At 39.4% G+C, this 22,613-nt stretch overlaps 1 protein-coding gene across 1 annotated transcript; it reads right to left on the reverse strand.

Moving 5' to 3' along the window:
- Positions 1-1,709: 1,709 nt before the first annotated feature.
- SELL (selectin L) lies at positions 1,710-22,613 on the reverse strand. Its single transcript, XM_073899985.1, is given in 11 exon segments — positions 1,710-2,081; positions 2,083-2,114; positions 5,259-5,332; positions 7,030-7,048; positions 11,037-11,162; positions 12,448-12,636; positions 13,987-14,172; positions 18,288-18,395; positions 19,289-19,675; positions 21,541-21,622; positions 22,459-22,613. Coding segments are annotated over 11 exon segments (1,293 nt in total). The 5' UTR covers positions 22,462-22,613; the 3' UTR covers positions 1,710-1,994.

A 22,613-nucleotide genomic window follows, 5' to 3' on the forward strand; every position in this document is an offset into this window, starting at 1 on the left:
CCATTTCAGTGAGGGGGGTGTTAAAGTCCCCCACTATTATTGTATTGTTGTCAATGTATTTCTTTGCTTTTTTTATTAATTGCCTTATATAATTGGCTGCTCCCATGTTAGGGGCATAGATATTTACAACTGTTAGATCTTTTTGTTGGAGAGACCCTTTAAGTAGGATATAGTGTCCTTCCTCATCTCTTATTACAGTCTTTGGTTTAAAATCTAATTTGTCTGATATAAGGATTGCCACCCCAGGTTTCTTTTGGTGTCCATTGGCATGGTAAATGGTTTTCCACCTGCTCACTTTCAATGTGGGGGTGTCTTTGGGTCTAAAATGAGTCTTTATCTAACAAATATAGCATGACATATTTCCTAGGACCACATAGTAGCCTTAGGGCTCAAACAAAGGACTGTGTTTTTAAGTCTATACACATCTTATTCCCAAGAAGTAGCCACCATGTGGTTTCTTTGATTCTGATGTCTTAGTTGAATAAGGCCTTGCAATCAGGGCTGCTGTGTGAGTCTGTGCAGGTTGTGCACTGTATAACTCTAAAGGATATATCATAAGCTTCATGAAGGTGAATGGTGTAGCCTAGATTCATAGTATAGAACATGGAGAATTTTTTTGCAACAATTCATATTGTAAAGCAGGATCTGAGATGGATTTGAGGAAAGAAAATACAATCATTAGCAAAAAATCATTATCATAACATGTATACTCTTGTATGAAAGTGGTATTGGCCATGGGGCAAGAAGGGGATTTCTAGTTTTTACCAGGCCCCTATTCTGTTGTAAGAAGTTAGCCACATTAGATGAGTATCTGTTCAAGTCATCACATGTATGGAGAGAGGTTTTGCTGCAACTTATATCAACAGTACAGTGTATGCTCTTTCTGAGTTACATGAATCCACATTTACTGAGTGTCTAGTAATGAGCGAGACACTCCATGGCTGTGACACAATATCTGCCTTTAAGGAGGGTAGAATTTCACTGAGGGAAAACATATGCATGATAAATTTTGAAATAACAGAGGAGGTAACATTAAAAAAAAACTAAGTACAAAACTGCATGTTGTAGACTAATCTTGCAGCAGGAGGCCACAGGTCTGGACTAGCTATGAAAGGACTAATTATGAAAGAAGTGGAGGTGGGGTGGGGAGAGTGAGATGGATCTTAAAGACTAGAGAGAATCTCGGTAGATGGGTAAGAGGTCTGGGGTGGGAGGACTCTCTTTCTTCTTGTTTAAACTGACGTCGAAGATATGTTGCCTGCAGCTAGCATTCTGGTGATGTTTTTTATTAACAATATAGTGGCCACTAAAAAAAAAGCATCAAATACAAGACATCTTGGTAGGTCCAATAAAAAGAGCAACACTGAAAACCAAAAAAAAAAAAAAAAATCAGTGCAGGCTATCTCGCTTTTCTCTCTTTTAGTTTGGTGCTCATGAGATGCTACCTGTGGAAGCCAGCCAACTGGGAAGAGGAGAGAGAAGGTGGGGAGGCTGGAGGCAATTAAATAGGATGGCCTCCATTTACAGAAGGTGAGGCTACTGTGCAAGTAGGACTTTCTCTGTTTGGAACCCAACCTCATTATTTTGCTGGAGTTGGATAACACCACTTTTATGAATTTATCTCTAAGAATGTACCCCTAGAGGTGACTGGAGGGCAGGGGAGATAATATGTGACTTGCAACAAAATTGAGTCTGTAGGAACACATGTATCAAGTTTCCACTGTATTTAAGGTCATCAGGTACAGAAGGTCATCAGGTACAGCACTGAGTTGGAACTGGAAGTGGAGTCAAGATAGAGAGCAAAATCGGACATCTTTATATTCCAAAGCCATCTTCTCCCCTCATGGTCCATGAAAAAGAGAATAAACACAAGCAATATAAAGCACAACTGTACGCAGGGGTGCAGGGGTGGGTGAGGGGCACGTAGGGAGCAGAAACAGCTGCTGATCCTGTAGAAATCTTTCCAGATGCACAGAAAGAGAAGCACTCCATCTTCAATATAGGAGACACCACCATGTGATACTTTTCAGGGAGGGATTTGAAGGATCCAGTGACACTTTAGTATCCCAATAATTTTTTTTTCACAGAGGCTGCTTTAATATGGATCATTTTTGCTGAATGAAAAACAGGAGAATATAAATTAAAATAAGGAGATTAAAAATTGTAAAACTTAACAGTGTTAGTATAGGTAAATATTCACTGAACGTCAGAAAAGGAGTGAAGGAAATGCCTTTCAGATAGGTTGGACAAGACACAGGACATTCACTAAGGTGAAGGAATGAGAAGAAAACCCTAAAGCAATGCTTCTCATACTTGCAGGTGCTTGCCACCCAGAGGTGGTGTTAAAATGCTGACTGATTCAGTAGGTCTGGGTGGGGCCCGAGATTCTGTATTTCTCACAAGCTCTTTGGTGATGCTCATGCTGCAGGTCCATGGACCACACCTGGAGACATTTCTGGGGCACAACCTTTGTTTTAGGATCAAATGAGTATGAAGGCCATTTTAGATAGATTTTGAGCAGTGGGCAGTCAATGAAAAGTAGAAGTTGACAATGCTCAAATAGAAAAATTAGAGAAAAATCAAAACTTATGAAAGGTATGGTAGTAACTCTAAATGCCTGATTCTGGTGGGACATGATTTAAGGAAATGGTTACAAATCTAGTTTCATGAAATAAATGACACCTTTTTGTATGTGTGACACAGTTGTCTCATTCTTGCAGGGGATGGGAGGGGGGAGGGAGGAGGGAGGCAATTATGGCATGTCTTAATAGCACCTTTCAAAGGGAGAACCAGATTCTGAGACTGTTCTCATGATGAACTGCCAGGGTAAACCACAGTTCAGCAGCTGCAAATGTGCTTGCCAATACAGAGATAAAAATGTTTCTGAAAACAAAATTTCACATATACCCTCCACTGAGGTTGGCATCGTATCTTCCTGTGTATCTTGGGTGTAGCTTTACCCAGGCAGAATTTAGACACTAGAAACCAAATGAGGTGGTAAACAGAACCAATTTGCAGAAGAGTGAAAATAACCTGGCAAGAATTGAAACCACAAATGCCCTAGGTGTTGGTCATTCACCAGTGAAGACCTTTTATGGATGAGCACACAGGACTATGCAGGTTGGCGCCAGGGCTTTAAAAAAATGCTCCAATATTTAGTGTGATGGTTTTCATTTTATGTTTGGCTTGTTCTAGAAACACACTCTACTTCTTCCATCCCACCCTTCCTCAGTGCCATCACAAATGGTTTCGGGGAGAAAAATCATTGCATCACTGGGAGAGGAGGGTGTCTGGGACTTAGAGCTCAATCACTGAGTCCTGCGTTCTAGAAGCATAAGGATGAAGCATGATCTTAGGATCCAGATGGGTATAAATCTCAGCTTTGTCATTTATTCAGTGACCTCAGACTAGATATTTTATTTTTCTTTACCTCAGTTCATTCACGTAAAATGAGAGTATTAATAGTACTTCTCCCCCACAGGCTTGTAGGCAACGTTGAATGATTTTAGACACCTAAAACACTCGGAGCAGTGTGCAGCATGGAATTAATGTTTCATAAATGTTTACAATGATCTTAACTATGTCACTAGCTCAGGGCATATAGGAAAGTTCTTTAGCTCAGTTATAAAGAGAGTGAAAATGATGTCCATCAAGATCTCTTCAAGACCTAAAATTTTATAATTCTATGAATTAAAGTCACTTTGGTCAATAAATGAGAGGTGTCTCAAGGCAGCTGGGCAAATACTGCTTTGCTAAGTCCTTCTAGAACATCTAGTGATGCATTCAGGACCTATCTTGATGGGGCCAGCCTTCCTTTCCAACTTCTGTTCACAGCTCCTCTACACCCTGGACTCTTGGCAGTTCCAGTCACTGTCCCCTGAACACACTGTCCCAGCCCCACTACCATAGCATGTTTAAATCATTTCCCTGTAGTCTCCCCTGCTTCTCTCCATACACCTAAATCCCATCCATTCTTCAAAACCAACCCAGGGTCCACCTTCTTTATAAGATTTTCTGTGATCAACAAGCTTCTTCTGTATTGAAAAAGTCCTTTAACACAGAGTTCATTGTCTGTTACCATCCTCTGCCTTATATTTTTCTGAAAATATTTTTTTGTCTTCACTACTCAGCTAGATAATAATCTCCTTGAGGTCAGGGTCAAGGACTTATTCTTCTTGATGTCTCAGTCAAGTTTAGCATTGTTCCAACACAAAAGTATGCAATAAACAACTATTGATTGATTCATTGTAAAAATCAGTGAGCCGTTAAACTTAATATGGCAATTAGCTGAGTGTGGTAATGAACTTAATGCTAATACTCTTCCTGCCAGCCTCTCTTCTTGTCCCCCAAGGTCTCCTAAAAAATTGAATTGATCTGCTTCCATCTAGTGGCAATTAAAAAACAGGTGGTTTCTGTGACGAGAAAACAGCTCTGGGTGGATTGTGCCAGAAAAGACTTTCACTCAGTGGGTGTGAGCATGAAAGAGATCTTTACATCTTGTGGATTTCCTGCCCACAGAGATAGGGAGCCCAGCCCAGAGAAGGGTCTAGGTCCCCATCTACAGTATTGAATGGAAGACAGGGCAATAAAATAAAATAGAATATGAGAACCTCCACTGACCTGATGTTCTTATCCAGTCATCCAGTTCCTGTCTCATCTCCTAGGCAAGCTTTTTAAAAAGAGATGGTTTACATGCTCTTCTTCTACTTCCTCATCCCCACTGAACCTTAAATACCTGGCTATCAGACTTCCATCATGACCTCAAGCAAAACAGTCTCTGCACTCATACCCTTGTTACATTCAGTGAGAACTTACTGGCTCTCCCAGAAGCCCTTGAAACAATTTCTACTTCCTTCTTTCCTTGGCATTCATAACCCAGACTCTCCTCATCTTCCTTCTGCCTCTCTGGCAACTTCTCCCCATTCTCCTTTTCCTTCGTCAACCCGTTTTTGTTTTGTTTTGTTTAAAGATTTTTTTATTTATTCATTTGAGGCACAGGGATACAGAGAGAGAGCATGAGCAGGGGGAGAGGCAGAAGGAGAGAGAGAAGCAGGCTCTCCGCTGAGCCAGGAGCCCAACGTGGGGCTTGATCCCAGGACCCTGGGATCATGACCAGAGTTGAAGGCAGATGCTTAACCATCTGAGCCACCCAGGCGCCTCTTGTCAACCCGTTTGATATGGATTTTACCCAGGTTCCTGCCCTCTCTCCCACATCATCTTCTGTTCTCCCACTCCACACCCTTTCCAGATGACTGTACCTGCTCCCAAAAGAGAAGTTAACTTCCTGGAATGTGAGAATCCCCAAATCCACTCTCCTGCCCCAAGGTGGCCCCTGTGCAACAGATTGGACCAATCAACTGTGGATGAGCCACAGACACCTAAAGCTCAACACAGACAAAACTGAACCTATGATCTTCACCTCCAAAACTTCTCATTCTTTTATGTTCCCTTCTCAGTAAATAGTATAGTATAGACAGTAACCATCCACCAGTTCCCAATCAAAACCACGATGACTTCTTTGATTCTTCTTTCTCTCACTTAGTGAATTAATTACCATATTCACTTGATTTTACCTCTTACCTCATGAACTCAACCTCACTGCTATTTCTCTAGACAGGCACCATCAGCTTTAACCTAATAACTTCAAATGCCTCCAAATCAGTTCTTTGCCTCCAGGCTCACCCAACTCCCCTGTTTGCAGAATGATCCTCATAAGGTGAAAATTTCAGCATGACATTCACCTGCTTTATCCAAAAAGACCTGAGGATTAAGTCCATGCTCCTTAATATGGCTTATAAATTACTCTATGATCTGGCTTATGTTGCCTTATATCTCCCCAGTTTCTCTTTTTTAAATATTTCATTTAAATTCAATTTAGTTAACATATAGGATATTATCAGTTTCGGGGTAGAATTTAGTGATTCGTCAGTTGCATATAACACCCAGTGCTCATTACATCACGTGCCCTCCTTAATGCCCATCACCCGCCCCATCCCCCCCACCCATCTCCCCACCAACAACCCTCAGTTTGTTCCCTCTAGTTGAATCTCATGGTTTCTCTTTTGCACTCAAAGCTACAGTTCACTGAACTAGTAAGAACTTCTTCATAACAATTTGTGGTTGGTAGCATGGTTGCCTGAACAAGCAACCAACATCCTCAGGGACCATCCTGCTTCTTCCAGCATTTTAAAATGAGCTCAGTTTTCTAACTGGGCCCTCAGTATGTCACCAAAGTCTCACTTTCATAGTTCTTCCTACTTATACTCTCCTTCCCAAAATCTCTAAGCAAGTCACTGAACCCCTGAAACTGAGAAATGTTTTGCCATGTTCACTTCTGCCCACTCACCCGTGTATTTACATATGCCTGCATCACTTCTCAGTCTGTGTTTCTCCAGCTGAAAAAATCTGAGGTTCAAGACCAAGCTAAAAAAAATTGCCTCATTGCAGAAGCCACAGGCAGAATTCATGTTCCCTACCTCTTCCACGTTTCTGAAGGTCAATGCTTATCAGAGCAGTAGTCATTTACATTCTTATACTAGGCACTGAAGGCCTGGGGTCCAGAATTATACCTTTTTAGGGCCTGGGATTTATTAGTTTCTCAATAAATGCTTGATGAATTGAATGTTTCCCAAACACTGTATTTGGTATTGCCCTTATATTCCTCTAGGACAAGAAGAGATAAATCATCATGCTTCCAATCCTTATAGAAAATTCAGGGATAATCAGAAAGAGCTCCCTTCACATAACTGCCCTTTCTTAATAGGGCATTATTTGTTCATTCATTCATTCATTCAATCAATCATTCTAATCTCCTGGCACTAAAACAAAACCACCCACGCACAAAAAAGCCAAAAGCACAGCTTTTAGAGGAGGCTGGTGGATTAACACTTTATATGGAAACTTCATTTGAATGAGACCTCATGTAAATAGTTACTAAGGAGTTAACATGTCTAGCTATAACAGGAAGTGTCTCAAGGAAGGTAGAGAAAAGATCAACAGATGTAGAAACTTCTCACTGATGAAACTTACCTTTTCTGGGACTGTTTACCTAAAAATAGAAGAAATAGGAAAAATGGCATCAGTGCAAGTAGACAATTCCAATTGTAAGAGAGAAGGCAGAGTCCTACTCCCAAAATTGGCTTTTGAGGTGTATTGTGTATTTGTTGGTGGACCCCAGCTGTGTGTAAAGGGATTTGAGATGCTGGCTTAATGTGCTAATTCAAACAGTGGTATATACTCATACATAATAGACTCATTGATACAGATGCTTCTACATTCCATCTCATCCTTTATGCTGATCATAGAGACGGAAGTCTAGCCCGAATTGCCTGATGGTCAGTCCCACTATGCCTATACACGTGTTTACCTCTTCCCGTCCACCATCTCAGCCCACCTGCAGATTCTTCCCTAAGAGACTTGGCTACTAATACTGTAAGAATATGTGTCATTACGTCTCACACCACCTTGTCTGTGAGAATCCACAAAGAAATTTCACTTGGGTCTCAGTGGTAGGAATTATTCATTCATCTGAGTAACTGATGTGTTTTTATCTTACAAACACAGTAAATATCATAACTACTTATGCTCCCTTCTTTGACTGGCTGCCGGGAAACAGAGCCAGAGCTGAGACCCTTTTCTATCAAGTGTACAGGCCTTTGACACACATTTTTGTGTACTAACTTCACCTCTTGCTCCAACTCTTTTTATGCCCTAAATTTTGGCCTTCCTTTCCTTACCTACTTTTAAACTAATTTTAACTTACTGTGTTGAATACATTTCATAAACCATCTTACATTATTTCTGAAAAAGAAAAGAGTATAAATAAATAGATTAATGAAAGAACTGCAGAGCTGGACTCCAGAGGAAATAAAAGCAAAAAAAAAAAAAAAAAAGCTTTTTGAGAAAAAAAATCATTGGGAAGCATTGTGTTTCAGTGGCTATAAACTGGAGCTCTAGAATCATCCAGTCTGAGTGCAAATCCTGTTTTATCAACTGTGGTGTGTCTCTGAATAGCTGCTTAGCCTCTCAAGCCACAGTTCCTTCATCTGTGAAAGGAGCATGATTCTTCACTGAGTTGGTAAAATAAAATGTATTCAAACTACTTAGGTCAGGGCCTACCACATACACAGCGCTCAGATATTGTTTTAAACCTTTAAAATGTTAGAATTTACTCTTTTACACATTTCCTCCAAAATTCAGCCTGCTGATGACATTGGCTGTTTGCATTTGAGCAAAGAAACTTAAATCTTAATTAACTTCAGGTTCTGTTTGTTTATCTTCATATAAATATATTTTCCTTTTAGGAACAACGACACACATAACAATATATGAGCAAGAATCTGTTACTACTGAGAGAGTTCTTTTTGAAGAAAAAGGAACTAAGGGGCATGTGTTCAGTTTCATGTCTTGTTCTAACCTTGTGGGGTTGGTTCAGGTGGGGAATTCTTCCAACCAAGAGAAAATATAGAGCTTCATTAATCTGAAGACCACTGGTGTTAAGGGGCATGTATGGATGGGAGTCTGCTCTCTGATTCTGGCCCCTGCTCATATGGGATTTGAGACATTTGACCTAAAATCCCTGCCTCAGTTTCCTTATTTATCAAACAGGGACAAGGATAACGACTAATCAGAGAATGGTTATTGAGGGGGGGAAATTGTTTCTACACAAGCCCATACAGACTGGCACGCATTTCTGGAGCTTGCATTTATGTCTTTTCCAGAAGAATGGAGCAAAAGCCTGGATATCAAGACAACGAGGGCAGGTGTCAAACTGCAGTTTCAGAAGATCCATCCAAGGGCAGGACCAGAGTCAAGAATCTAGTCATTTCGCTGGCTACTATGTCCTAAATATTCACCTGCCCTCTTTTTCCAGCCTGCTGAACCCAAAACACGTATGAATTCCTCAGAGTTGATAACTACTATACAATGCAGATTTATGGCTTTGAACTTTTTTTTTTCTTGTAAATGTGTCAGCTACACAGTTAGAAAAGCTCTGAGGGGTTAGCCTGGGAACCTAACCATCATTCCTAACACCGTTCTATAGGAAAAACATTCTTCTTGTTGCAAAGAACTAACTTACAACTACAGTCGTTGGAAGATAAAGTCACTTGAAAATTGGAAATGTAAGAAGATGTTCCACAAATGAAGGCTATTAAAATGCTACATTAAAGATACCCTGACTCTCCTACAGAGTCAGTGATCTTCTGGGGCTTTGGTTCTTTTTGTTGGCATACATTTATCTAGCCCAACTGCCCGTTATCTGTTTCCTGTTTGCCCCACACTTATTCCCACAGCAGGGGCATGTAGTTTTCAGGTTATCAGTTTGAGATCTTGTACAGAAATGACTCCAAGGTAAAAAAAATTTAAAAACAACCCCACTGCTTTTCTCACCCCTGCTGAGAGAGCCACCTTCGTCAGCTAACCCCTACCCTTCACCCCACACCCTGCCACTGAATACAAGTGACTTCATTCTAGTCTCTAGATTCTACTAACAGTTATTAAAAGACTTTGGAATTTGGGGATATCCTACTTATTAAGGTGACTCCCAGCCCCCAAATCCTTAAAGGTTATTTAGAGAACAGCCCCGTCTCCCAGAGGGTGGTGTGTAATGGTCCACTGCATTCTCTACCCCTCAGTTCTGTCACCATCATCCAAGGTAGGAGGGAAAAAAGGACAATTGTGGTCAGGCTCTGAAGTCTCAATGGAAAGGATAATCAATGGCGGGAGAAAAAAAAATCTCATTCTTCCTGTGCCTTAGAGTAATACTTGAGTACTTCATATCATACTGTAAGATGATGGGATCCAGTCTTAGCAGAATTTCCAAGAGCAGGAGCAGAGACGCTTGAACTGCTCAGTGCCCTCACTTGACACTAAGGAAGCTCTTGTACATCAACAGTGCCCCCTTCCATCATCTTTCTGGGTTGGTTATAAAACTAATCTAGTATCATTCTTATATTTGGAATGAAAGATCAGATCACAGTAGAAGACCATTGGGGATTGGTAGATAATATTCCTGCAACTGGCAGTGAGGATCGGTGAGAGGCAGCCTTTATAGACCATACTCATTGAACAGAATACATACTAATTAATTGATGGAAGTAAAATTAAAATGGCAATCAACTGACTCCATAGAAAGGCAATACCAAACATTGGGTTAGCGGTTATTTTGAGATCACTGATGGCCTCTGAACTTAAGGCAGCGATATCTCAAAAGCTGCTAATGTCCATGAATTTCCTAGTCTTAAATGTTTCTGCCAGGTGAGTTTGGCCAAATGTGGCAGTGCATACTCAGGGCCTGCCAAAGACTGTGGGCCTATAACCAGCAAGTCGGTCCTGCTTTAAGGTTTGGACATACTCAGGGGGGAGGTGAGGGGAGTGATGCTGTTGTTTTTCCCTGGTGGTGTCCCATGTATTATGCCAGGCAGTAGCTATTGGCTTCTCAAACAGCCCTCATTCCCTTCTTTTCTCCAGGCCAGAGTGGAGGGGAGGCAAATGCAGTGCATTTGGTTAGAACTGTGACCTCAGTGAATAGACATGGGGGGAAAACATGAGGATTTTTTTCCAGGGACAATGCAATTCCCACACGTAAGAAGCCAGACAGATATGTGACTCAGGTTTTGGGGAACAGTGCCTTAAAAACCTTATTGGACATTAAATTCCTTTTCTAGTGGAATTGTAGCATTGAGATCAAAGGCATTTAGGCTCTTAGAGGACAGAGATTATGCATCCTTTTTTTCAGAATTAAAGAAGAGCAAAGAACCATTAAAATATTTCATTTGTCTATTATCACCCTAGCATGGTGCCTTGAAGACAGTAGGCATTTTTAAAAGGTTTGTCAGATGAAAATCACAAATCAGTCAACTTGTTTTAATGGAAGTGTGCATGGGCTGTCTCACACATCCTCAGGGATGATGTCTATAGAACACAGAACTTGGTATTTTGCTTCAGTTGAACTGATCATATTTAATTTCCTGTGTGTTTCTATATTTTTTCCACTTTGAATTGTATTACGTTCATATGAAGGCAAACTCACATACCTTTCTTTAATCTTCTCGCCAGCCAAATAATAAATGCCAGCCCAGCAAAAGCAGTAACCATGACTGCCACTGGAATGAAGACAGGGTTATAGTCGCCGTTCTTGATCGTTGAGAAACTCCTGTCCACTTTTGAAAGAGAGATCAGAAAGAAACAGATCACAAGGCCACAGCACTATGTACTTAGTGCCATCTCGTGACATTAGGCTTTGTTCCTCCCCACGTCTCCCAGTAATAGCCCATTTGATGCCCTTTGATAGATGATGAAACTGGCATGGGAAAGACCACGATGAGCCTACAGCAGAGGCAGAGACAGGACAAATTTTCTAGCCCAATGCCTATAAATTCTTAGTCTCCAGATTTGCAATTCATGGAACTCCCAGAAGAAGTACCTAAAAATCTTGGCAAAAAGTGGTCCTCATTGTATTTATTTCCATGGCTTTGTTCAATAGTTGGGATACTACAACACTGAGAAGACCTAACATGTCTAATAAGACTTCAAGAAAAATAAAAGCCAGTGATCTGAACCAGGTAACATATCAATCAAAGGAAACTTTTAGTGCTTTTACTTTGAAACAGCTGTGCAAATATATGCACTTGTTGTTTGCATGCCAAGGACCTACACTAAACTGTCTTTTAAATGATGTGGTCCTACCACATATTTCTACTTCCTTCACAAATAAGTGGATGGATACACCTATATCCCTTGAAAGAGTAAACTAAGTTCATTTGGGAGCTTTTGTTGAAAAACTACCCATATGAAAAAAATCTACGTTCCGATACCATGAATTAAACAAACGTACTTTTGCATATTAGTACAGGGTCTGTGTCCCTTATTCTTGGTGTTACTTTGATGAATTCTTTCAAGGTGCTTCCACTCTCACACCCAAATGTATAATAGAAAAAAGGCTCAAGTTCCCAGATGATCCAAACAGAGGACAACTTATTTATTTACCTGATTTAGCATGGGCACCATGTCGAGTGGAGAGTCAATGGAAATGAGGAAGACAGAGTCCTTCTCATACACAGATTACAGAGGCATCAGCTTAGTGATAATGGAGAAATATCCACTATTTTGGGAATTAGGTGGTCACTGGTGACCGTTGTCGGGACATTTTAATGGACTAACAGAAGTGAGATAGTAGTAGAATAGAAGAATGAATAAGAAATAAGTCAGAGACAGTGCCTTTAGATGTTAAGAGTTAAGATAGGAGTTGAAAATCAGCTGAAGAAAGAAATGGCTACCATTGAAGGAAGACCTAGAACAGCCCAGGATTTTACAGTAAATTAATGTGTACAAATTTATCTTTAGGCCATACACATTTAGCAAAATGAAATTTAAAAGTTTAATCTATCTTTCCCCATTATATCCCCATCTACCAACTCCATTTTTAAATCTTCAGTATATCAGGGCAAATTTGACATTTTGGACTAGGGCTTGACCAGTTTCCAGATGATCCACAAATAGTTTTCCTGTCCCCGATTAATTCCGTTTCTTCTGAGCATTCGAAGGTGCATGTGGAGGTAAAGCTGAAGTTTCCCAAGGGGTGACTACAGTCCATGTTCCCCAAATCAGGGACCTCCAAAGGCTCACATTGAATCACTTCAGTGGAAAAGAAAAAAGCAGTATTTCTGAGCAGGGACCCTCCCTTGACCAAAGGTTTTTAGCCAAAGTTGCTTGACTCAACTGTAGAACCACCTGATTGAATCTAGACATTTATAATCTCTAAAAATTAGTTCTGATAATGCTGCTTCCAGGCTTTATTTTCTTGAGAATAATGGAGAATGGTGAGTCAGAGGGGAAGCCAGGAGCACTGACAGTCCTTGGCAGGTGATAGGAGGGGAGCAGAGGGTAGAGTTGGCTGCTCCAGGTTCTTGCCCCAGTCTTGGTAACTCTCCAGCACTGCTGGAAGTGTGCCATGCTACATGGCCTTGGCCTCAAGAGCTCTCATGTAATACGCTCAGTGAATGCAGAGAATTCCCACCTTTTCACTTGACAGTGTTGAAAAACACCCCAATTCTCTGAAGCAGGTCACTCAACTTTTGTAAAATTCAGCAGGTTGGTCAACTTAGTTTTATGATTCAATATGATTTTGATAATTTTTTGAGAATTAAACTACTTAAAATTAGTGAGTCAGATGCATAGATGTAGAAAATGTAACTAAAACTTCACAGGTTCAGATGCCACCGGTTTTCACCCATATAGGGATAGTCTTCTTGACAGTTAAAAAGAAAAACCCACCATATTTCAAATGAAAAAAAAAAAGATCAAGAGACTATGTGTTTGTTTTTCACATAGTTGTTATTCCCCTAAGAGTTCACGGAGGAGGAAAAGTAAAAATGATTTTAAGAATAAACCAAATAAAACAATCAAAAGAACCTTCTACTGGGGCTCCTGGGTGGCTCAGGTGGTTAAGCGTCTGACTCTTAATCTGAGCTCATGTCTTGATCTCAGTCAGGGTTGTGAGTTCAAGCCTTATGTTGGGTACACTGGGTGTGGAGCCCACTTAAAAAAAAAAAAAGAAGAAGAAGAACACCAAAACCCTCAACCCCCCGGGGAAGGAAATTGGTTGGTGTTCAGTAAGATGCCACATAAAAAGGGTTATTGAGAGGACAGAACAACCAACATTTAACTGAGGTTCAGCAAGACTATTTTTGCCAAGACAATGAGAAAACTAAAATAAAAATTACGGTATAATCACATCATGTATTACTGAAATTATGTACATATTGTGAGATGGTTTCAGAGATATTTGGTTGTTTTTTGTTTGTGGTTTTTCTTTTTGATTTGAGCAACAACAATCCCTTTAAAAAATATCACAGTGTGATCTAAGTTAGATTAAATTATGTTCCAAAGAGGACAGAGACTTCTTAGCAAGTCTCTACTGCATTATCTCAGTTCATAAACCCAAGGCGGGCCATGACAAAACCTCTAGTCTGAAGAGTTACTCACTTTCACAGGTTGGTTCTTGAGATGACCAGGTTCCAAAAGGTCCACAAGTGGTTTCCTCAATCCCAATGAGGTCTGTTCCCTCAGAGCAGTTGAAGGTGCATGTGGAAATAAAGCTGAAGTTCCCTAAGGGGTGACTACAGTCCATGCTCCCCAAATCAGGGGCTTCCAAAGGCTCACACTGAATCACTGCAGTAAGAAAAGAAACAGCATTGGCTAGTGTGAAGAGGACCTGATGTCGGGGTTGAAATCCTAGCTCTGCCTTGGCACAAGGTAAATTAACCCTTCTAGCTTCAATCTCTTCATCTATGACAGAGGAATCATGGGCGCCTGGGTGGCTCAGTCGGTTAAGCGTCTGCCTTCAGCTCAGGTCATGATCCCAGGTTCCTGGGATTGAATCCCGCATCGGCCTCCCTGCTCAGTGGGGAGTCTGCTTCTCCTTCTCCCTCTGCCTCTCCCCACTCCTCATGCTCTCTCTCTTGCTCACTCTCTCAAATAAATAAATAATATCTTTAAAAAAAAAGAAACAGGAATCATGATGACTGTGTTAACTTCCTAGAGTTGGTATGGGAGTTAAATGATCTAATGTAAGTCAAGGGCTTAAAAGAGAACCTGGCTCAAGATGTCCATTGACAGATGAATGGATAAAGAAGATGTGGCATACACACACACACACACACACACACACACACACACACACACACACACTAGAATATTATACAGCCATCAAAAGGAATGAAATCTTGCCATTTGCAACAATGTGGATGGAACTAGAGGGTGTTATGCTGAGTGAAATAAGTCAATCAGAGAAATACATGTATCATATGACCTCACTGATATGAGGAATTCTTAATCTCAGGAAACAAACTGAGGGTTGCTGGAGTGGTGGGGGGTGGGAGGGATGGGGTGGCTGGGTGATAGACATTGGGGAGGGTATATGCTATGGTGAGCGCTGTGAATTGTGTAAGACTGTTGAATCACAGATCTGTACCTCTGAAACAAATAATACATTATATATTAAAAAAAAAAAGAAGATAGCAGGAGGGGAAGAATGAAGGGGGGGAAAGTGGAGGGGGAGATGAACCATGAGAAACTATGGACTCTGAGAAACAAACTGAGGGTTCTAGAGGGGAGGTGAGTGGGGGGATGGGTTAGCCTGGTGATGGGTATTAAAGAGGGCACGTTCTGCATGGAGCACTGGGTGTTATACGTAAACAATGAATCATGGAACACTACCTCAAAAACTAATGATGTAATGTATGGTGATTAACATAACATAATAAAAAAAAAAGAGAGAACCTGGCTCATAGGAAGAACTAATTAAACACTAGCTAGTCTTTTTATTATTGTTGGCATTATCTGAGGAGAGGATGTTTAAACCTGCATAGGTTCACATGGAATGACTAGCTCAATTTGGAAATAAGTGTCACATCAGAGCTCCTAGGTATATTAGAGTGCTGGGAGCAGGAGGTGTGGAAAAAGAGTGGGAAAGCTTTAGGCAACATCTCAGCCTTGATTCTGTCTTCACCCTCTCTAGCTCCTACCTCCAGTCCCCTCCAGAAACTATTTCCCTGCTCTGACTTGTGGTATCATAGTAGATCAAATTGAACCTTGGAAATCGTTCTTCACATTTTTAGGCCCTGCCATGCCATTTGAACAACTATTTCAACTCTTGTGTCCTACTGATTATCAAATTTGAGCCATCGTTGTGACCTTACTTTTGAGATTTCAATGAAGAATGGACTTGAAGAACTAGAACATTTTTATATTTTCCATATACAGTACAAGTCCAAATTAACTTACGTTCTCCAATTCAACTCATGCCTGCAAATAAGTGCCTAATATATCCAGGCATAGTCTCAAGCTGACATATGAAATGGTAAATAATACTGATCTCAAGCAGCTGTCAGTCTACCAGGGATTACAGACAAGTACATGGATGACTTCAACAAATGTGGGATAAACAAGAGAGAAATATGTGCAGCTATTGGAACATGGAATTTGGAGACTTAGCTTGTCTTAGGGTCCAAAGAAAGTTTTCTGAAGAAAATTGGTCCCTGAACTATGTCTTAAAGACAAATAGGTGTGTTAGCCATGTGCAAAATGAGGGAGAAAGCCACGAGCAAGTCAATGAGATACAAAGCATGCGTGAAAAGTGTGGAGAACTACAAGCATTTTAATGTTACTAGAAGGAAAGAGGAGGCAGGAGCTGATGGGAGATGAGATTAGAAAGAAAGGTAGGAGCTAAGGTAAAATGCTGTTATCTTTTTTTCAATTATTTAATGAGTACCTACGATGTATTAAGCATTTCTCTAAGCTTGAGGCATTCAGATTTCATCCTGTAGGACAAATGATAGTTAGAAATTAAAGGGTAGGTATATGTGTGATGTTTGTTTGTTTTTGATTAATCAGCCTGCCTATAGTATGAATAGTATATTTAAGGGGAGCTAATTTAACCTGGTGGAACTCAGCTAAGAAACTAAAGCAATAATCTAAGAGGAATGAGGGCAGTAGTAGCAGAATTGACAAGTAGGAGGAAAATTAGAGAAACAGTAAGGTATAAAAATGAACAGTGTGTTACTTTGCATAAATGTAAGGGAAGGTGGAAGAGTTTCATACCAGAGTACCCATGTAAATGGGGTGCCTCATACTGAGATAAAAATACAAAAAGGAAAGCTGGCTGGGACAATTGATTTTATAATCTTTGGGGCATCGCAAAAGATATACTTAGCATATTTGGAATTATTCAGGGCTGGACAAAGATTTGTCAGTCCAAAGCTCGCATGAATCTGTGAGTCCACAGAAGTTGGTAAGTTTGACCGAAGCAGGGTCATGTAGAGTCCCTGGACAAAAGATAGAAGAAAATGAGAAATAACAATAGTGTATGGGCTTGGATAAGTGCCCATGAAGAAACCCAAGGAGAAATGATTATAGGTAGAAAGAAGACCAGAAAAGAATGATAAAATGGAAGCGGAGACAAAAAAAAAAAAAAAGAATAAAATGTACAAAAGGGAGTAAAATGGGCATGCCAATAATATAAGAATTAAAAAATAAAATATAAAAATATTAAGGATAAATAAATAATAAAAAATAAACTTCAGAAGTGAAGTGAAAGTATTGGGTAGGAATTGAGTGAAATGAGTTAGACCTATTCCAATTTAAATTTATTTTATTTTATTTTATTTTTATGTTAATCACCATATATTACATCATTAGTTTTGGATGTAGTGTTCCACGATTCATTGTTTGTGCATAACACCCAGTGCTCCACGCAGAACGTGCCCTCTTTAATACCCATCACCAGGCTAACCCATCCCCCCCAAATTTATTTTAGCTTTAATTCTTTATCCTTTATAAACATTGCTGTTCTCTTCTTATAATTTTCTATCCTATGCACCAGATACTTCAACCGTAGTTTTGAAACTCAATCAATGTCAATCAAAGGATTTGATGTTTCTTTCACTAGTGAGTTGACTGGGTCAAAGACCCCTTGACTTTGAGTCTATGTAGTCTTTCCTTTCTGTTTCTACCATCATGACTGTGAATAATTTCAGTCGACTCCTGCTGATTCTCTCCATCTTCTCTTTTTGTTCCTCAATCCATCTTACACATTGCTTCTAGGAATATTGCACCAAATGCAGGTCTTAAGATGCTAAGTGGTCTCCCATTGTCAAATAAAGGCCAGATTCTTTCATTAGGCAGCAAACTCCAGCTTGCCTTGCTTTCCATCAAACCAAATTATGAGCATATATAATTTCCACTAGCTAATTGCAAATCCTTTATGGGCAGAATCTATAATAGATTTGCTTTTGTATCCCCCTAAATACCTAGCCCAAATAAATGTGTTGATTTATTACTATATTTCTCTGACCTATATTTTGTATCATTATGTGAACTTTTCTTTTCAGCCTTGCCCTGTCATAACTTTGAGGATTACATAAAAAAAGCAAGATTACCTAATGGTTAACTCACCCTCCTAACAATAAATGGCAATGTTTCTTTCAAGCTTTAGACTTCTAATGAATCCAACAAGTTGGCTAGATTATGAGTTCCCTAAGAACAGGAATCTACCAAGCTGCCTTCTTTGTGAAATTCAAAAAGACGTGTTAAGAAGTGATTTGAAACTTCATGCTGACTTATGAAATCTTTCAGGAAACGTAACAACATTGTGCAAGCTTATCCTTCTGATCAAAGCTTCTCATTTCTCGGAATGGCTAGTATCATTTTGTCCCAGTCAACATCCACAAGTTACAAGAACCCCTATAACTATATATAGGAAGAAACAAGTCAGGAAGGGGGCTTACCAAATTGACACTGGGGTCCGTAGTAGCCCACATCACAGTTGCAGGTGTAATTATTGATGGTTTCCACACATTCTCCATGGCTGCCACATGACCAGGGCTGACAAGAAGCTTTAAGGGAGAAATAAATTATTTTAACGTGATTACTTCTTAGTACTCATAATCATTTCTTCAGGTATAGAAAACTTTCTGGCTGCGACTATTATAATGAACAGGAAAGGTTTATTTGTACATTTGTAGCTTTTTTTTGCAATAAAACCATATGCTAGAATTTTTCATTTATGTAATATACTGGCCATATAGCCATAGGATGAATTTACCAAGGCCAATACTCTATAACACTTTGGAGAAACTTAGTGACATACTTCGAAACTCTTGGAATACTTTGTTTTAAATGTTGTAAGTAGGTTAAATGATGACGCAACCCCAACCATTTCTGCAATAGGCTTGACAATCCCTTCCTTTATAGAAAGTACTAGAGAAAGATTAAGTCTGAACTTGTTAAATCAGTAGAAAGCCCAATTTACAAGAGATCAAATTAACTATGTTTCATTGTTGAAATATGACTTGGAAAAACACTGACTGTTTTGGAACTGAAAACAGAAGTTTCCATCCTCCACAGATAATGAAACATGGCAATATTTCATTCTATAGAGTTATGTAAGATTAAGCCAAGGAGGAAACATGAGCATAAATCCCCCTAACTTACAGTGAGGAAGTAGGGGTCATGTGAGTCTGAGCTCCTGGCCAGACCCATCTCTCTGCTTCTACTTCCCTGCCTTACTTCTCACATACACTTACATATTGATGTAAATTGATTTAGAGGTGTGGTTTTGGGGTGTTAGGAGCAGCCTCACATGCCAAAAATGCACAGAAGTGACATGATTTTATTTTTATTTTTTTAGAGGACTGGATTTATTTTAGAATGTACTAGAAACTACTTTCTTCCCTATCATCCCTCTGGGATGAGTCCCATCATTCTCTCCACTTTGGCCACTCCCTACCTGTGTAACAGAGGGCTCTCTTTTGTTTGTAGCAGGAGTCATCATTCCACTTTCCTGCATCTTTGGTCCTCTTGATGTAGATCTCCACACAGTCCTCTTTGGACTTCTTGTTGTTAGGCTCTCCATCTCCCCAGTTCTCCGCTTCTTTGGTAAGAGACTTGTTGTTTCCCACCCAAGTCCATATTCCCCCTACTTTCCGGATTCCTATCCAGTAGTAAGTGTGGCTGAAGGGAAGTGTCCTCTCCAGGTACTCAATTTCCCTCTTGTTTTGTATGGCAACTAAATCTGTGTAATTTTCTTGGCAGTACCTTCTAGCCCTCCCCCAGTTCATGGATTTTTCAGAATAGTGGTAAGTCCAGCTGTTGGTTCCATGACGTGCAAGGAAATCTGAAAGACATGAGTGTGAATTATGCAGATTCTCAGTTATAACTGAAAAGAACCTAGAAGTAATCCAGGCTGAGCTTGCCACTTAAAGATGACAAAACCAGGACCACAGAATCAGTCATTTGCAGATTTTAAGTGGAACCTAGACCTTCGGGTCCTGATCACTTTTCACAGTAATATATAATACTTTTTGCTCATTGCAAATTTGGTAGCTTCCTAGATTTTATTTCATAACCTCATTTTTTCCTCAAAATTTTCCAAGTGAAATTTAACCAATGTATTTTAGAAATTCATATTTCTTTTTCTATTTCTGTATAATATATATCCCTAAAACTTACTGCCCACTTTTTTATCCTGGGATAATTTCCAAAAAGCCAACATTTATGTTTCTGTGGGAGAAGTAATATAAGGACAGGAATAACAACATACTTTTAAGTATTCTCTTTCATATCAAAAAGGTAATCTTTTACCACAAGAAGAGCTGCTTCTGGGAAAGCCTCAATACATAGCTCAAGCCTTATATATCTAACTATATTTTTTAAAAAGAATAATTTACAAAACCAAATGCTGCAGGATTATGAAATTGATTTAGATTGTGTTCTGTGCACAAAATACTCAGCTGATGGTATTTAATAATCATATGGGCTCTTAAAATAGGAGGGCTTTGACAAAACTAAAACAAACACATAATTATGCAATGACCTCATGGTATCACATGCCATTCTAAGCATGGTATGATCTATGTGAAATGCTGTTCTATCATTATGGTAAACGTTTTCATGGTCATCAATATTTATTGAGTTTTCACTGTGTAGGGCAAAAACCATGGAGAAATACCAAAGAAAACATAGATCCAATTTTTACAGTCTCTTAAGGAGTCCAAACAAGGAATAACAGATACAAAGAAAACATAATTAATCTTGATCCAATTAAACATATCAGAAGTGGACAGAGAACTGAGAAACAGATATGATTAATGAGTAAAGAATGTAACTCTGGAACAGAGTTTTGAAGGAACATTCTACCAGAATATAAGTCCTAAGAGAGAAGAAACTGTTTGGTTCAGTGCTGTATCCTCAGTGCCTAGGACAGTGCCTGGCACATTATAGGAACTTGGAAAACAATTGCTGAATGAAAAGAGCACTAACTTTGCAGGTGACATGAGGCAGACATGGCATAAGGAATGTGTCAGGGGCAGAGGAAAGCACATTTGCTTGGCCAGAGCTCAAAATCTAAGCTAGGGGCCAAGAAGCATTAGCTTACTTAGGAAGGGTAAAGAAGGTTTCAAAACAACTTCTGGAGAGTCTTCAAGAATCAGACATAAAACTTATCACACTAATGGGAGAAGAACAAAATATATATATATATAAAGGGCACACTGTAATTGTCAAAATGACATTGACATGCACTAAATTATTGAAAAAAAAAAAATAGAAAGTACCGAGCACCTGGCTGGCTGAGTTGGAAGAGCATGTGACTCTTGATCTTGGGCTTGTGAGTTCAAGTCCCATGTTGGGTATAGAGATTACTTGAAAATAAAATCTTTTAAAAAAAATAAAAGTACCCTGCTAAATATTTGGTATGGATTGTAAAGGTCTCATCAGATTTTCCTTAATGGACTTTATTTCTTCATAATTAAGACTTTTGTGGGATTATCAGGATCTGGACCATGCCACAAAGGGTGTGGCAGGCTTAGGAGGTTTCTGGGGGAAGTACTAAAAGTAACAGAAGCAAAGGACATTCATAGAAAGGATAGAACTAACAACTATCTAATATTCTTCCCTGTGACTACATGCACCCAGTGGATATTTAAGAAAAATAAGCACAAGTTAAAAAGGGCTTAGCAATATACAAATACCATAACGTACCACAACATAGCACTGTCCAGACCCACAACTTGAAGATATTCCATGAGCCCCTCTGAGAGCTCTGACATTTCCATGGAAATATCTGCAAAGAAAATAGAAAATTATAGTTAGATTTATATTTTAAATCACAATTTTTATAGCACCTTGAGGAGGTGGCTGCAACTTTCTTAAAGTTCAAAATAAAATACATATGCTCACTAACCCTGTCTGAAAGAAGAGGTTTCTTAGATGTACATGAAAAAAAGTAGTATTAAATTTGCTTCAAAACTGATAGAGTTGTTTCTTTTCTTTTTCACGTTTTAGCCTTAGATTGCTGATTATTACTACTCTGATTTTTTTCTACATTTCAATAATTTTTTGTACTTCCTTTCCGCTGAGCTGTTAGATGAAACTATTTGATATTTAATACGTATATTTTTAAGGTGTTCTTTGATGCTTAATGAACTATTGAGGTCTGAGATTTAAATGTTAAAATCTTACACTGGATTACAATGCTCGATGCTTCAAACACTTAAAAGTATTAGATAGCCAGACACCAATAAAGAAAAGCAGTTCATTTCTTTTTCAATTAAAAAATACATTTTGCAGAATCCAGACCACAAGTTCTCTGAACACCTTAAAACCATATTTTCTGAAGTGTATCACCTCTCAGGTAGCCCCAATGTTTACCTGCAAAAGTGCTCATTTCAACAAGATAGTACTTCCTCAAGAACCTCACCAGAGACAAATCAATGAAGAGAAATTATCACATCTGAGAAGAAAGATTCTAGAAGCACCTTTTAAACTCAGCATTTTTAATTCTTGGCTTTGTTAAAACCAAAAATGAAGTGTGTTGTTTCTTGTCCTTTGTCACCTGTCTTTGCAATCTCAAGAGGTTCTATCTGAGCGTCTGGAAATCTTTGAGGCTGAAAAGCTCACCATGGCTTTATTTGTCCTTCTTTAGCTCTTCTGGACTTCAGCCTCTCAACTCAGCACCAGGGTGTCTGGGTCCTTGCCCACAGCTGGGTGCACTGTGCTTCAGGAGGCTGCGTGGAGTGCCACCAGAAAGGCTTGCTTTTTTTTCATTTCTCAGA

The sequence above is a fragment of the Callorhinus ursinus genome, unplaced genomic scaffold (assembly GCF_003265705.2).
Source record: "Callorhinus ursinus isolate GAN/ISIS: 27379988/994484 unplaced genomic scaffold, GSC_fseal_2.0 scaffold13, whole genome shotgun sequence".
Lineage (NCBI taxonomy): Eukaryota > Metazoa > Chordata > Mammalia > Carnivora > Otariidae > Callorhinus > Callorhinus ursinus.